This window comes from Diadema antillarum, unplaced genomic scaffold (genome assembly GCF_040938485.1).
Source record: "Diadema antillarum isolate AM-2024a unplaced genomic scaffold, OU_Dant_1.0 scf00000166, whole genome shotgun sequence".
Lineage (NCBI taxonomy): Eukaryota > Metazoa > Echinodermata > Echinoidea > Diadematoida > Diadematidae > Diadema > Diadema antillarum.
The window spans coordinates 743,631-761,878 of NW_027271055.1; the positions used below are offsets into that span (position 1 = coordinate 743,631).

The 18,248-nt window shown below is 37.8% G+C and overlaps 1 protein-coding gene across 1 annotated transcript in view; it reads right to left on the reverse strand.

Moving 5' to 3' along the window:
* Window positions 1–7,630, reverse strand: part of LOC139722492 (uncharacterized) — a 51,809-nt gene extending 44,179 nt beyond the window's left edge. The window contains exons 1-6 of the mRNA XM_071633780.1: window positions 7,393–7,630; window positions 5,854–6,005; window positions 2,537–2,643; window positions 1,750–2,035; window positions 1,463–1,571; window positions 1,089–1,259 (exon numbers count right to left, since the gene is read on the reverse strand). Coding sequence (XP_071489881.1) covers window positions 1,089–1,259; window positions 1,463–1,571; window positions 1,750–2,035; window positions 2,537–2,643; window positions 5,854–6,005; window positions 7,393–7,630 — 1,063 coding nt within the window. The remainder of the gene's footprint in view (window positions 1–1,088; window positions 1,260–1,462; window positions 1,572–1,749; window positions 2,036–2,536; window positions 2,644–5,853; window positions 6,006–7,392) is intronic.
* Between the last annotated feature and the right edge of the window lie 10,618 nt (window positions 7,631–18,248).

Sequence of the window (18,248 nt, forward strand, 5' to 3'; positions counted from 1 at the left end):
TTTGCCTTTAATAACAAGAATTTTTTCATCTCAAGAGCAATGTAACTATTCACTCTTATAATACAAGAAATCAACAAAAATTTTCATCTTTCACTATATTTCACGATAACCACTGCCAGTCAGTACAATGTACTAAGTTCCATGAAGAGATATTGAACCATTTATGATATAAGGAGAAAAAAGTGCAATCTTAACATTTTCACTTGACCTTTGACATCATGACCTGAAACTCTGGAGAATCTTTATTTGGTAGTACATGTATGCACTAAGTTTCAAGAAAATACCTTCGGGTATTGCATACGGGGGAAATAGAAAAATTTTGAGCATTTGACCTTGACCTTTTGATCTTTGACCTAGAGCATGTGCACCAAAAAGCTGACAGGCACAACCTCGCCCAATCTGTCAACAAAATTGATTACGGACGGAAGGCAACCCGAAAACATAATGCCTCCGGCGACACTTCGTGGCGGAGGCATAAAAACTGCAATTCATTGCAACAGTCCAGAAACAACTTTAGACGCACTTTTCATAAAAAGCCACATATATATATTTTTTGCATATTTTGCCAGTACTTTTTCTTTACTCTTTTCCTAATTCAGCCCGCTTGATTGTATACCATTTGTGTCGTATTTGTACCCATATTTCTTAAGTTGTGAAAGTTTTGTTTACTTTGAGGCATTTTCCCATCAAGCCTGAAAGGCTTAAATTTTGGTCCCCCACAATGAATAATGTTTACACCATGACTTACTGTAATGATTGTTGAAATGTTAAAATGAAATGAAATAAAATAAGATAAAATGAAATGAAATAAGTCGTCTGAAGGTAATAGACTACCAAAATCATGACACATTACAACTAATTTGCCCGGAAATTTGAAGGCTAACTAGTGTCGAATACTATGCAGTTTTAGACCAAGGACTAAAAACCGAGAGTTTTTATTTAGTTGGCTTTTGTGAATTCGGGGTATTGTCGTAAATATCTTTTGACAATAATATTTCAATGCCAGCTTGCCACTATTTTTCTGTACAGAACAATAATAAATTAAAAGGTCAAGAAATTACAAATATCAGCAAATTCATAACTCTTACCGTTGAAACCCGCAAACTTGTAATTTGAAGAGTGGAAGAGAATGATCACGCATATGCTTATGACTCTGATCCCGTTCAGACACGGTACGTCGCCATCTACCGGCTTCGTGCTCAGAATCTTTGGAAGGTTGTCGGAGATGGCGAAGCAGAGCAGGAAGCGCAATATTATTCCTGTCCAAAATGGAGTGTAAACAAAGTAACTCCTGTGAGTCTTTGCAAGGAATGCGATTTCATAAGGTTTCCTTGTAGCTGCAACTACACCACAGAGTGCTAATTGTTTTGTTTGCATTACATGAATACTGAGTTTTAAGTGAAACAAATAAGGCATTTCGAAATTAGACGTTTTGATAAAATCATTCGGGAGCTCCACACACCAGCTTTTTCTTTCCGTTTCCGTCTGTTTTCTCTGCCAGAGACATCCATCAGGGGAGTTGTTTCAGCTGCAGCCTCGGGTGGTGGCTGACTTGTTGAAGCAATATCCAACTGATATACATATAAGAAACCGACAATAATCAAAAGCTTTGAAAATCAAAGGGATAAATAATATCTGGAAAATTTTTGAAGTATGTGCAAAAAAAGAAAAAGGAAGAAGCAAATTGTTCTGCCTATTTGCATCGCGACACGATAATTGCATATTGCCAATTGACGTGTGGCAGCTTACCGTTGTCACTTCATTTCCGTCTTCCACAGTGACACACAGATCAGATTTGCCATCATCTCCGCTTGTTCCATTGCCGACCTTTGACCCTTGGCCTCCCTCAGCCAAAGTATTGATCATGTCTGTGCTACCATAGTGGTTTGGTGTGGCACGTGACTTTTCATCGAGGGTCAAACCATTTGAGGTTGGTTTAGATAGGAGATTGGCCTCAGAAACTTCCTTGCGTTTAAGATATTTGTCTGCGACGGTTCCAATTAATGACAGCACTAAGAGAAATCCAATAAGGACCCTGCACACGAATAATAACATCACAACTAAACATACCGATAAATTCTGTCAAACATCATAACATCCTGATATAAAACGTAGAAACACGTAATCGACTACATATTGCACAACATTTTGAGGCAACAAAGCTGTCAAGGAATATTCAAATCAATGTTCATGTGAAAATATGAAACAAAGCACGGAAACACTGAAACCTCTGAGACATATACAATGTACACCGAAAACGCAGAGCACCACAATATTAAAAAAAAAAAAAATCTTTGCACCTTCTATTGGTCTACACAAAACTCTAGCATCCATCTCTATATGATCATAATTAGAAGGCAAGCATATAATGAAGCAAACTGTAAACGTTTTTAGTATACCTTACAAAATAGTTTATGTATAGATATGGTTCGAGATGCCATCGTTTTGTGATGACATTTGAGCAAACATCATTGTCACATGATGATATGAAGCTGCTAAAAGCAGTAAATGGAAGAGAAAGTTTTTCGCTGCTCACCAGGTGCCGATAAATCCTGCACTGAACGCGACGTTCTTCTCGGTGCAATGGGCAGCGGAGCCAGATAAATCACCAACAGTGATCCATTTCAAGGTCAAGATGTCTATCTCACATAATGGAATATTCAGAAAGAGTGTTAGAAATAAGGCATTTTCATAACTATAGTTCAATTGCAGACGACTGTGTGTTAAATCTACAGCTGTGAGCATTTATAGTCACTATGGTAGTTCAGAGAGTGTGTTAAACTAAAAAGGGAAAAAGCATGTCAAAATCTGTCTTCACCAGTGATAAAAGTAGTAGTCCTCGTTATTGCTGCTTTGTTTCTACAAACAACACAAATGTATGGAGACATCCTTATCGATCGACACTGATAATTAACAAAATTAATTACTCTTTGAAAAGACTGGAACAAATTGAGAAAGCATTCATGATAATGATGACGTCCCACACAGAGGACATAATAACCGCCATAATTCACGTAGGCCCTAAATACTTTAAATCTAGTCCAGGGTGTTTGCTGATAGTATTTCAGTTCGCATATAAAATAATGGTTGAGATATTTCAGTTCGCATATAAAATAATGGTTGCGATAGTTACATTACATTGGCACTGTACGGTGGGCGAACTCCTATTTCGCACTGAATTAAAGAAAAATTGAAATCATCAGTTTAAGTTAGTATAACTTCATGCTTTTTGGCCAAGGAATAAAAAAAGACAACACTGCCATAGATACTTGATGAAAATATCTATGTTGCAGTTCCAGCAAGATGCACTATTCACAGTTCAATGATTTTCCAATGGTCACATATCTTGTTATTTCTCCAGTTTTTCTCAAGCAGTAAAATAGATCTAGACCGCCTTTCGTCTAAATGAAACCGCCCAAAAATGCTTAGCTTTTATATCTCTGTGTTTGATCTGTGAATCTGTGTGTAATCTTCGAGCCCCCCCCCCCCCCCCCCCCCCCCCCACCTTCTGGTCATGAATGATTAACTCCTATGGAAAACAACTCACTTTATGTGATCGTACATACCAAGATTTACTGGTTAAAACTATTTCTATGCCTCCACCACGAAGTTTGAGGCATTATGTTTTGTAATTATGTGCAGGTCAGGGGTCAAATTTCAAGATCAATTCCTTAAAGTTTCACTATTTCCCTCATACATGTATCTATGAAATGCCCGAAAACTATTTTCTTGAAACTTAGTGTATACATGTATTACCTGATTTTTTTTTTCAAAAAGGTCAAAGATTAAAATGTCAAGTAAAAATGTTAAATTTCACTTCTTCCTCCATATCTCTAAAGTGGCTCTTATGGGAACTTAAGAGTCATGGGGTCAAAGGTAAAGGATCAATGGCAAGGTTAAGATGCTTAAATTTTAATGCTGAAATTACACTTTTTCTCCTTGAGCGCTATACAAAAATTTCATATTATTACCATTATTACTATTATTATTATCATTATTATTATCATCATCATTACTATTGCCTTGGAAATTAATCAATGCATACACCTACAAAAGGGTCAAAGGTCAAGTAAAAATCCTCAAATCTCCTAATAGCTGCTCTTTTAGACAATATGGCCATTCACCCAATTATACCTGGTTCAAGAAAGGGAACACTTGACACTTTTGTGACAAACGTGTCATTCATTCTTTTGCCAGAATTGTAAAACTGTTGCCACACATTGTCAAGACGTAATATAGACCTATTGAGAGAATCATGCATCATGGCGGAGGCATACCAGTCGCATAGCGACATTTCTACTTTTTTTAAACTCTGGCTAATAGAACGTTGGATCAGCCATGTCAGCAGTGTTAATAGCGACTATTCAAGATTCAATTCAAGATTCAATTCAAGATTCAAGATTCAATCATTTATTGTCTGGTTTAAAAAATACAGAAAATCTTCCTCCACTGGCAAGATAACAGAGCATAACACAAGAATAACAAACAAATCACATAAATGCACAGGCACATATAAATACATGATAATCAATTAACAATTCGACACATCACCAAACGGTACATTGTAACTAATTAGACTGAAATACTAGTGAAATGAAAAGGTAAGTTTGAGACTATAACAATAAGATATTAAAATATACTATTGATGCATTGAATTGAATCTTTCCATCAGGTGGTTCAGATTCAGCAATAACTGGATTCCATTTTGGACATGAACCTCTCTGCAGTTAACACGGGGACACATGCCATATAGGCCTATTTTGTCATTTCTCGAGTTTTTCTCAAGTCATAGTAGCATTCATACCATAATTGATTGGACTTCCTGTCGTTGAAATGAAACTGCCCAAAGCTGCTCAGCTCCAAACATTGAAATATCAGCGTTGTCTGAGTTATCTTCAACCTTCCACCTTCTGGTCATGAATGCATGTTACTCCAATAGAAAGCATACCTTTTATGTTTGGTTTTACGCTGAGATTTACTTGTTAAATGAGCAGCAATTCGTATAATCTATTTCATCTCGTGGTTCCAACTTTAGGACAAACAAGGAATGTTCCATACCCAGCAATAACTCAAGTTCATTTTGGACATCAGCCTCGCTGCAGTTAACGGGAACACATACCCCCCAGTTCACAGTCAGTGCCTGGGCGAGTAGAGCATTTCAAAACATGAAGGGAGACAGTCAAAAAGTGTTTTGTCTTCTTTATTGGTAACTTCGTGGCTGTATGAATTCGTTGTTGTCGAAGCTTACTGCACAGCCAACAGAACAGCACAACCTTAAAAATCAAGACTTCGAGGCAAACCTCTTGTAGGATCTTAAAGGCATAGTTTACCATTTGCAGATGAAACAAACACCCAGCAGTGGTGCTTTAAAATAGTTCCAAAGTGTGAGTTTGGGAAAGAAACAACCACTGTAAAAGTTTGAATCCGTATAATCAATGTTAAGTATATGTTAAATAGCAAAATGTGAAAAATAGTTATACAAAAATGTTGAGAGACTTAACCGTCTACAGTTATGGTTTAATGAGAGGAATATTGATATCTCCTTGTATTTTAGGCTTTAGTGCGAAAATGTTATATGGTAGGATGTTATGTGAAACAACATACCTACACATATGCATCAAATGTGATATCTTGAACATTTTTGAATCACTGTTCCGAAAGGGAAACAGGACCTTTAAGGTCCAATGACCAGAAGAACTGTAACAACCAAAATGATGGTTGAGTAAAATTTGTCATTCTGTATCAAAGACTGCGATAGGATGATTAGGTTTGGTCTTACTTTGACGGATGGTTTCAAATCAAGTTTTGTCGAATACTTTTCACGGCTCGCTTTTAGTAAAACGAAAATCATACCTTTGATGAATTGGAGTCTACGGTTATGTTGGCGTCAAGATCTACCAGGCAGTATTTAAAATCTGTGATACCCATGCACTCGTCAAAATGGCCGACCCATGCTGTATTTCCAACAAGCATACCAGGAGTTGGTCTTCCAAAGGCATCTAAAGCTGAACAATGAAAAACAATAACATTTTTTTGTCTGTTTTTATCTTAAATCCACGTAAGTATACATAGTCTTCCTGTCCGTCTCCATCCTAATCATTTTATAGGCTTTCTAATATCTGTTCTTCGTATATGATTAATCAACTGCGATTGCTAGATTATTGTAAAGTTACAATAATTTGATTCGACAGATACATCATGCACACTTCAAATGCTTATGCCTTTAAACCATATACGATGTCATTAATCGAGATTTGTGAGGTTAGATATCATAGTCTTAAGCTGGCAAATTTGATTATCATTATGCTTGTGACTAATTTCAATGATTTATAAATATCTAGAAACAGTGCTTCCATACATTTCGTGTCATATAGGCTTACTTGTTAGGTTCGATTGTGATAAAGTCAAAGTTCATCTGATTTTGCTCAATTCACGGATGTGCACTAAAACATGCTACCATGAATATGAATTGTATGATTCATTGCTGATTGAGCAAAGAATGTATATGCCTACACATAAATGACATTGGGCATGGGCAGAATGATGCAGAGTACCTTTTTAACTTAAATTTCCCTTTCAAAAATACACATTACCATTGTAAAACCACATTTACTATGTAGTATAACTCGAACTCATGAGCTGTATGACTCATGGACCTGTTTTCAATGTCGAACTCGTGGGCTGTGTGACCCGTGGGTGTCGGTCTAGTGGGATAACCACGTACTGTATAACCATGGTATCACAGAGTAAGCATGTTGATCAAGTTCCTTTCATTACTACAGCACGACCATCCACGGTATTACTACTTGTACCATAAAATGATCATTATATCTATTGCATTCCCATGGTATTTTCAAATAGCACTGCAGAAAAAAAGGAGAGTGGTTATAAATCAGGATACACGCCGCGAGACCGACACCCACGAGTCATACATCCCACGAGTCATCCAGCTCATAAGTCATACATCCTACAAGTTATGCAGTCCACGAGTCATACAGCCCATGAGTTCGACACTAAGCAAATAAGGCTCACGAGACCGACACATTGAACCCCGTGTTGTATGTCTGTCGAGCTTGTGGGCTGTTTTTACCCTATATAGCGTCGGTCTCAAGGGCTTTATTTGCCTGTAGAGAGTGTCGAACTCGTGGGCTGTATTTAAGACTCGTGGGCTGTAGGACTCATGGGTGTCGGTCTTGTGGGAGGACCTCATATTAAATCTAGCCATTGCAGGTAGGTGAGACGAAACACTACCCTGATCAAGTATATTTATGCTTGAATGATGAGCAAACTATTAGTAGTAGATGATCTGACAATTAAGTAGAGGGGAATCTGCAGTATGACCACGAGCGAAAAACTCTGGTCACTACTGAACTCGCCCCAAGCACAACCTACCAGGTATCAAACCTTCTTTCTGGACGAGGAGGTCTCGTAGGCCCTGCGAACAGTTTAGGGATACTTCATGTACAGCTGGTTGTTTAGCCTGAAGCTGTGGTGACAGGATCCTTGGATTGATTACATCTCTAATGTCCGTCCCTGTGACAATGGGGTCTCTCTCAGCGTTGCCATAGCAATGAGTTATCATCACCATCATGTTGACAAGTGTGGATAACTTGACGGTACCTGATGCCATCTTTAGATGAAGTTAGATGAAACAGGGTCCGCTGATTTATCAGCAAACTTGAGTGAGATATTAGAAAGAAGAACATTGTTTGGAAGGAAAATACTGGTAGGAAGCTTTCTTTAGAAGTGAACACAGTGATTGTTTTTGTGATAATGCATCTCAAATACAGCAGCAGCAGATTAGTTCGTATTTGCGAGATTTATGCCACCAATAACACATCATTCGGTGAAAGCGCGTGAGAGATTAGAATTAAAGGCTTTCTTATTTCATTCTATTCAATTCAGTATCATTCACCCCACTCATAAAAGTGAACTTGAACATGCCATGGAACTGCAGTAGGACGGGGGCTGTCTAGCATTATGCCATTTGATAGAACTTACACAAACTTCATTACAACTCGACAAAATTATCAGAAGGTGATAGAATGTCCACAGCTAAGCTTATTATGCAAATCAGATGAGACAATTATTTTTGCTGCCCATTAACAATTTTAGCATAAGCAACTATAATACAACAGTTTGTGCACCGAAAATTGCATTTCATTATGAAAATTATTATCATATTAACTACTCCTTATTATCCTTATACTACTCCTTACATACGAATTCAGAATCGGGTGATACCCGCAACAAAAGAAAATCCTAGGCCTATGTTTGATGGGATTTCTTTTTTCATCCTCCGATTTGCAATGACTCAGACCTAGAAAGGTCAACGATTATTTAGAGAACAAGTCGATATGGGAAATAGTGTATGTTGGATGTATTGTCACGATGTTATACTGTTGTCGATTTTACGGTTTCATATGGAAATACATGATGCGTTGTACGGTAAAATTATGTATCTTTTCATACGTGGTCCAATTGAGACGATGATGAGGAAACCGCGTATATAGCGTCATTTTTCTCTAAAATGGTAAAGTTTAAATGGCAAAGTTTCCATACTGGATATTAGGTTGCAGACTCGTATCTGGCGGTGCATAGAATTAATGTTCTACAGCAGCAGAGAGAAAATGTATGTTTAATGCATACATAATACAATATTATGAGTATCGAGATTATCTATTACCTGTTTATGAAGTCCGAAGTCTGTAGGCCTATAGCAACTGGAAGCGCCTACATCGAGAGAATCAAAAACATGGCACTGGTGAAAACTGAATGATTGTGAACATTACGTTCAGTGGTATGAACAACAGCCCGTGTCAATACGCCTTTCTGTAAATTACTCTAACCCCTTGAATTGTATGCTGGTTCACCACATACTTATGGCAGATTGAAGGGCGTTCATGCGTTGGAGCATGTCTGCACAAACACGTTAGTAATACTAAAGATTGGGGGCACAAATTTTATAAAGGGAGGGGAGCTCATGATTATCATTGTTTAGTTTGGTTGCAAAGCTTACAACAATCTCTTTTGTTCAATGTGTAACTGCAAATCTCACATTTGTAACTCATGTTGGAAAATTCCATTTGCTCTACCAAAAACAAATACGAATTTCCCTCTGATTTTATGCGTAATATGGTATGAATTTTACAGTTGCATATAATCTTTCACCATGATAGTCATGATTACAGTTTAGAGGTACCAGTACTACGATTACTGCAACCATACCAACTGCGACCGGAAACTTTTCCTCCCTCTCCGCTCTGCATTCCTCTCGAATAGCTACATCGGTCATCTCTGCACGTACCGTTCACTGGTACAAAGTCTGAGGTGGAGGGGGAGGATGTTCTGCTTCCATGTTAGCGACCACAATCAACAAGTTGATTATTCTGTCACTTTTGTTATTTGTAGAGAGGTTGGGAAGAAACCTGCACGCAGCGCTCGAGTACATCAGACATCTGTGTGAACTTCTCTTTCATATTCATTGTTCCTAATAAAGCCCAAACTAGCAGATATGGCATCTATGTACATGTACAATGTACAGTCAGATGTAAAGGAAGTGATGTGCGTCTCGAAGTACTATACAAGGTGAACATTAGGCATCCCTCCAGTTCATGTGGTTACAGCCCATTTTAAGTATCCAGTATACTATTGTATATATTGTTCTTCTAATTGGTATTCAGGGTATAGAGAGGTCAATCAAGTGGTGAAGTATTTTGGAATGCCATCATTGAAAATATGGAGGTTTTACAGGGTATTTTTTTTCTGAATGATGTACATATTTGAAATCATATATGTGAATCATGCTTGTGTAGTAATACCGGTATTTAATTCATAATTTGTGTGAATTCCTAAGTTGGTTGTTTGTGACAGCTATGTTTTCTTTGACAGGTACAAAACATCATTTCTAAGGGAAGTACTGTCTATGTCTATCATCATGCCTGCCATGGATGCTATTGCAAATCCAGTAAGTTTGGTTTAATACCCATTCATTATCCGAGACCCTATTCTTCATTCCAGACACCGTTCCTCATTCCAGAACATATTCCACATCCTACCGGAAATGAGAAATGGTGCCTGGAATTAGGAACGTTGTCTGGGAATAAGAATGAGAGCTTGAATGAGGACTTGTGTCTTGATGGAAGAATGGGGTTCAGGATTAGAAATTGGTTCTGATAGGAGAAAACAGGTCGAAATTTAGTGATTGAGATTACTGCGTAGGCATTCTGTCAATACACTGTTCCTCACCCTTGACCTGAAATATCGAAATATTGCGCGAAAATTGCGCCCCTAATTTATGAAAAAGTGTTCAACCCCAACCCCATCCCGGTAGGGTCTCTAAAAAGTCCACATGATATGCTTTTTCAAGCACTTAAAAGAGTCTTTTGAGGGTGATTTAAATATAATAAATTTTGATAAATTTTGGCGAGCGAGCCCCTGCTCTGTGTAACATTTTGCCTGCTAAATATAAAATGACATGTATGAACCCAATAGACATTGTCATTTTGTTCTTATCTTCTATTTCTTTTATATAAATTTTGGCGAGCGAGCGCAGCGAGCGAGCCAAAAAAAAAATTGTATTTCAGCCTACAAAACATAGAATTCTTGTCATTTTTTGGTTATTCAATCTTACAATTCTAATCAAGATATAGTGACGGCCTTATAGATAACGGTTTATACCAACAAACTGAGGACTCAAAAATACTCTTGTCCTACCCTTGCCCCCCCCCCCCCCTTCCCTAGATACGCCACTGCTATCATTCTTCATTCGTTTCCTAATCCTACACCCAGGATGTATAGGATGTGCCAAGGGACTGGAGTTGAGGATTAAGGTCTAGAATGAGAAATAGGATCTTAGAATAGGAATAGGGTATCAAAAGAGTATCCCAATGGGGCATAGGATGAGAAATGGTGTCTTGAATGAGGAATTATGTCTGAGAATACTGTCTGGGATGAGGAATGACTTGTAGGACGAAGATTCCACCCATAAGACAGCCTTCATTATTACAGACTTATTACGGACACAACTTTTCATCCCAAACCCAATTTAAATCTTCATCCCAAACTCCAGACATCATTCGAGACATTTTCTCATCATCCATAAGCCAACTCTCAGTTTACCTGTTGTTTTAATAAGACTATAATTCAATGTATTCATGTGGCAACACCTAAGCAGGTGTTGCCACTGTTCACTTTCATAACATGGCGAATCCATAACTATCGGAGCGCTTAACGATTCATCTGATTGGAATATCAAAAAGTTCATTTTGTCACAATCAGTTGCAAATTTGCAATAATTTACGATAATTTCTCATTTGTAACCTGACAGGAATACACGATCACTATCTGAAGACATAAAGAGAAAGCCTTGCTCTGTATGGAAATTGTGGTTTCATCGTGATTAAACCAAATGCAGCAAAGTGTAAAAATGGTGAAAGCATGTTTACCATCTCTTTATACATTAATATCATCAGTATACACGTATCTCTTGCTCACAGTTTCAGCTGATGTTTTCCATGATTTCAAATGATATTACATATATTGTATTCCACAGTTGTTCCAAGTGATGAGTTTTTTTCATTTGTTCATTACTGTAGTTACCCAATTGCGATATGGTTACTGCGATCAAATGCAGAAAACCTCTTATTCTTCCATCTTCAGTCTGTGTCGATGTGATTAAAATTCATTTTCAATCTCAATCACTCTCTTTTCATACAGGATGTTGTCAACAAACCTCTTGAGAATTTCTTTGACAAAGAGCCAGTAAGTTATGAAACTCAAATTCAACATTCAACTCAACCCTTTGATGAGTAAAAAGATCTCTCTCTTGTTGCGTATATAATCATTTTCTTTTATCCAATTTACAAGAATGTTATCATGGTTAAATTTCGAATGTGTTTAACTTTAGTTGTGTTATTAGTCTGATGTTAAAGGGGATGGCTAGTAACTGATCAGTGGGAATCAGTGGGAATGCTGGGGGATGATTGTTCCAATTCTTGTGGGATTCATTTAAGAGTACATCACATATCTATTGTTGTGTGAAAATTATTTGCGTCAGAAGGGTCTGACGCAGATATTTTTGACGTAAAATTCTGAAGCAATTGATTTTCACACAACAATAGATGTATAATGTACTCTTAAAAGAATCCCACAGGGATTGGAACAATCATCCCCCAGCATTCCCACTGATTCCCACTGATCAGTTAACCATACCCTTTAAGAACAAAATAACTGCTTTTCTGTACTGTGGTCTTGTTTATACCTGCGTTGATGTTTTGTTAAACCCGTATTAATATGCAGTGTCGCAGAATCAAGTCAATACATATTTTTGTTTGCACTGTAGGCCTGCATGACAGAGATATTCAAATAAATGGCAATTGTGATTTTTTTTTTTTGCTATTGTCTTACTTTAAACAGAGATTGCAGTGTGGTATTTGTTGATGTCGTTCACGCAAACCTCATCGTGTACCATTTCCATTTGATCTCGAGCCGTGTGCATATCTACCTTTTGAAACACATACAATCGTTGTCTTGGTTCATCGAGCAAGGTTGGTGTCTTGTACACATGCCTTAATCCATTGTAATCCATTGTTTGGTAGTCCATGAGCGCCTCAGCGTCTTTTGTGTGCCTCTTCTTTGGCTGGGGTCAGCTAGTTTATTCTCCTTTTTTAATACTCCTTTCACAATTGGCAAATTGAGGCAAATTTAGCAGGATGCATCTTGATTAACCAGGGAAATCATTTTAGCGTGAAAGATCTCTGGGGTGAAATCCCAGGTAAAATAGCAATGAACTTTTCGGAAATTTTACCCTTCAACCTTCCTATTGAACTCCAGGGGGCTAGTAGGAGCTTCTTGGTGGAGCTGCAGGGAGAAAGAAATCACAGTTAAACTCCGTAATGCATTATTTCAATACTAAAAGTAATGAAATATCGTCCATCATTGCCTCATACATGCATGTGCTTTATGCGCTTGAAGGAAAGATACCAAATCCATGTCAATAATAAATTTCTATTTCCAGTCATAAAACATGTTTATCTTCTTTTTTTTTTCTCTCTCTCTCTCTCTCTCTTGTTTCAGCACTCACCTGGCACTGGCATGCAATATCTACTTGAAGCGACAGGCCAATGTGCCAAAACATGGTTGCACTCCAATTCCCCGGACCTGTTTGGCATTGACAATTACAATTTTATTCGTAATGACAGAAAGCATGGCATAGGAGGTGGGGTTGCCATGTATGTTAATAATCAAATTAAGTTCAGAATTCGAACTGATTTGCATATTCAAGGAGCAGAAAGCTTATTTATTGAAATTTTAAATGACAATGAGAAAAATATTATAGTTGGTACCATCTACCGTCCTCCGCAAAATGATATTCAATCTTTTTTTGACAATTTCGATCAATGTGCTAATGAAATTCTTGGAGAGAGAAAATCAATTTTTTTTTGATGGGAGATTACAATATAGATTTATTACAACCCACCCATTTTCATGACATATTGCTTTCCAACTCACTGCATCCCCACATCAATAAACCCACCAGAATAAACAATAACACCCATAGTAAAACATTAATAGATAATATACTGTCTAATGTCATTACTGAAACCTGCACGAACGGCATTCTTTATTCAGACATATCTGATCATCTACCGATTTTTATGATTAAAGACAAATCTGTAACAACCCCAATACGCCGCCAACCCAAACAATACTTGAAAATGTATAGAAATGAAACACCACAAAATATTGATTCATTGAATCAAGATGTATTTGAAGAACAATGGGATGACGTCTTTGAACTCCAAGACGTTGATTCTTCTTATGAAATTTTTTTACAAAAATTATTAGATTATTATGACAAACATATTCCTTTAATTACCAAGAGAAATGGAAGGAAAAGAGCCCGGCAACCCTGGATTACTCAAGGTCTTATACATTCCATTCTTACTCGAAACCGTCTTTATAAGATATCTCTGAGAAAACCCACTCCTGAAAATGTGAAAAGGTATAAAATATATAGAAATAAATTAACTACTTTAATTTGAGTTTCACGTAAATCATATATTTCAAATAAACTCGAATCTAACAAGGATGATAATAGTGCTCTTTGGCGGACTGTTAATGAAATACTCAAAAAGAAACCTATGGAATGTCCTGATAGTATTACTCATAATGATAATGTTATCACTAATCCTGACCAAATTGCAAATATTTTTAATAATTTTTTTGTTAATGTTGGTCCTTTTTTAGCAGCATCTATTCCCATAAATGATACAAAAAATTATAAAGAATATTTACCTGAAAATAATCAAAATTCTTTGTTTTTTACTCCAATTAATGAATCTGAAATTATTGATATTGTTCGACTTTTGAAATGTAGTAAATCCTGTGGGCCCGATAATTTGAGGGTGAATTTATTGAAAAAGATAATTTACCCCCTAGCAGCCCCTCTCACCCATATATTCAATCTATCCCTACTTAATGGCAAGTTTCCAGACTCTTTTAAAATCGCCAAAGTTATCCCCATCTATAAAAGAGAAAATCCATTAATGGTGAAAATTTATAGACCCATCTCATTGTTGCCTGTTCTATCGAAAATCTTAGAAAAAGCAGTTTACAAGCGTCTTTACTCGTTTATGATTGGAAATGATATATTGAATACGAATCAGTTTGGTTTTAGGAAAGGATTTTCTACCGATTATGCTATAATCAAATCTGTTGATAATATTATTGATGCGCTTACTAAAAAAGAATATATAATTGGAGTTTTTATGGATCTTAGTAAGGCATTTGACACTATTGATCATGACATTTTACTTGGAAAATTACAGAATTATGGCGTGAGAGGGATTACTTTGTCATGGTTCAGAAGTTATCTAAGTCATCGCAAACAATATGTTGCATTTAAGTCTAGTCACTCATTATACTCTAACGTGTCATGTGGTGTCCCTCAGGGATCTATCCTCGGACCCCTACTTTTTTTGATTTACATTAATGACATCACCAATTGCTCCCCTCGTTTGAACTTCATCTTATTTGCAGACGACACTAACGTTTTTTATTCTCATAAGGATATTGCAACACTGATTGATACACTTAATATGGAATTAGGTAATATTTCGAAATGGTTTAGAAGTAACAAGCTTTCATTGAATATTGATAAAACATGTTTTATACATTTTCATACTCTTCAATCCCAACCCACCCTTCCCAAAAGTATTTATATTGATGGTATAAACATTGCTGAGAAACACTCAACCAAGTTTCTAGGAGTGACCTTAGATAGCAATTTAACTTGGAATACTCATGTGCAGAATATTACTACAGCAATATCTAAAACAACTGGTGTTTTAAGGAGAATAAAGTATTTGGTTAATGATCAAATTTTAATAATGTTATATAACACTTTATTTTTACCATATGTAATGTATTGCAACATTGTATGGGGCAACTGTAGCAAAAGTAAATTAAATACAATTGTTATTCTTCAAAAAAAGGCTCTTCGTATATGCACACACTCAAATTTTTTGGCTCACACCGATCCGATATTTCATCGCCTAAAAACTTTAAAAGCCCATGACATACATATATATCTAACTGCTATATTTATGTATAAACACACTCGAAATTTATTACCATTTTTTCATAATGCCTTAGTAACCAATGACCATATTCATTCATACCCAACCCGTCGTTCCCATGATTTTCATTTAAGTAATCCAAAGCTTTTACTTGCTCAAAAATCGATTAGACATCACGGTCCGGATACATGGAACACTCTTCCTGAGGAGTTGAAACAGTGTGCCTCCTTGTTTTCATTTAAAGCAAACTTAAAGACCTAATAAAATGGTTTAGGCATTTTTTTCTCAATGATGTAATAATATTAAATGTTAAATTCTAAGTAATTCTATGGTTGTGCGGGGTTTTTCACTGTTCTGAATTTTGTTCTATATTTGTTAACATAATGGATGCAATTTCCTCGGTTTGGGAAAACTTTCTATACTTTCGCCGCATGCGGCGCACTATCACTTCTAAATTGTGATGACGTCTAAGAACGGAGTCGTCGATATTGATTGTCCGACCAGTCAAGCCGTAGCCAGCGAGCTGGCAAGGCTATGCTAGCGCAGCGCAGCGACAGCCGGTCGGCGGCTGCATGCACCGGCTAGCGCTGGCGGGGGAGCGAGCTAGCGAGCGCATAGCAGGTGCTGCGCTGCACTATTGTCATTGGCTAAGCCTTTAGACAAAAAATATTTAATGAATTGTATCGGGTTTAATACAGCCAATAATACAGATTACAACTGTGGTACGCTTGGATATCCATTATTTTCGGCAAACTCGTGAAATAGGCCCCACCACTGCGTGTCTGTACTAATAGTAATACTATTACTACGGCGACTCGCCTGTTTAAATACTCATGAATTCACCGTGTGGCGTTCATCGGTAGGTAAGCACGGCGGTGGGGCTGCCTTCCACAGTCAATACTCGTGAATGCGGCGAAAATGACTTCATAATATGGCCCTCGACTAATTTAACGGCCAATTTAACCATAAATACAACTCTACCTAACCCTAAACCCTAGGAGGACCTACCCTTGCTTGCTATAAACGCACGGGTACGGTGCACGTGCACTGCGGTGGGGCCTATTTCACGATAGCCCCACCACCACTGCGTGTCTGTACTAATACTACGGCGACTCGCCTGCTTTATAGGCCTAGACCTACTCGTGAATCCAGCCCCGCCGTGGCATTCATCGGTAGAGAAGCACGGCGTTTGGGCTTCCTTCCACAGAATGATTTTTAGCATAAAACAAAAACTACTCGACCAAAATTGACGATCATTCTTGGTATCGTTTTTCTTAGAAAATGGCGCATCTAAATTACTGATAACAAATAATTACAGAAACTGACTATGGGAAACTGGTTAGGCCTTTTTTTTTTTTGAGCCACGTCCCACCCTGTAACAACATATCAACCTATCCGTTAGGCGTTAGAGTGTAGCCTCTGTACTACTACCAAAGATTCTGCTATTACTACTTACTAGTCTACTAGACCTAGTGCCGTAGTGGTAATAGTACTACTACTACTAGTAGTACTAGTAGACTACTACTACCGGTACTAGTAGACTGCTACTAGATCTACTACTAGACTACTACTAGTAGTTTAACTTGTAAGCGCCGGCCGACGGGCCAGGCCACGGCCGGGACGCTCCCGCTTGCTTGCTGCGGCCGGAGTAGCCGCTCACTTTGTGAGCGAGCTGGGTCTGTTCTTCTGGTCTGTTCGAGCTGGGTCTGAGCTGGGTCTGTTCTTCTAATCTACTTACTAGACAAACAGTTACAACTTACAATGTCAATCATGTAGAATACAGTATATCCTTTCTAACGTTAAACTATATGGGGGCATACCAGACATACCACTCTGTATTTCCCAGGCGATCGTTTCCGTGAGGTCTATTCTCGGGCATGGTGCCATGTTCATACGCTCTTGCACTGGCAGCGGGGGAGATGCAGCTGGTTCATATCGGTAAGGTGCAGCCCCACGATAACGTTCTGGTTCATCGGCTGCCTCTCCCTCCCCATCTTCCCCTTCAACTTCATGTGCCTCCTCTTCTTCTCCGCAATCGTCAGAGCTGCAGTCTTCATCATCATCATCAATGTCGAAGTTTACCCATATAGGGGAAGACATTATGCTCGAGGTACCAGGTATCTGTGCAAGCTAACTTAGTGATAATGTACGTGGTACTAATGCGTACATGTCGACAGTCAGTGGGTCGACCGGGAGCGCACATCCCGCGGGGCCCGGGCCTGGCCGGGCTATCGTGTACGCGCGTGTACCAAGCTAGTAATCTGAGTGCTTGTGCTGAGCGGCGTCTGCTAACTGAGCACAACTCCGTGCTTATACGTCATCAATCGGTTCAGGGGTGTTGGTCACGTGACTTTCTTTTTCGCAAAAGCTGCAACGGGGTCCTCCAAAAATGTGATATTTGGGGGAGTTTCTAGAAGCGATAAAAACCGGAACGACACTGACAACATATTTACATTGATAATCATGACATATATTTTACATTTCTTTTGCATATTAAAACATTTTGCAAGCATTTTATTAGGTCTTTAAAGAAGCACATTTTATTACAGTATACTTCAAATACAAATTAAAAACAAATAATTCATATGATTAATGTTGGTCTCCCAAATAGCAACATCGCATACCGTTCCCTCTTTCAGCAAACCAATTCGATTATTCTACATTCCA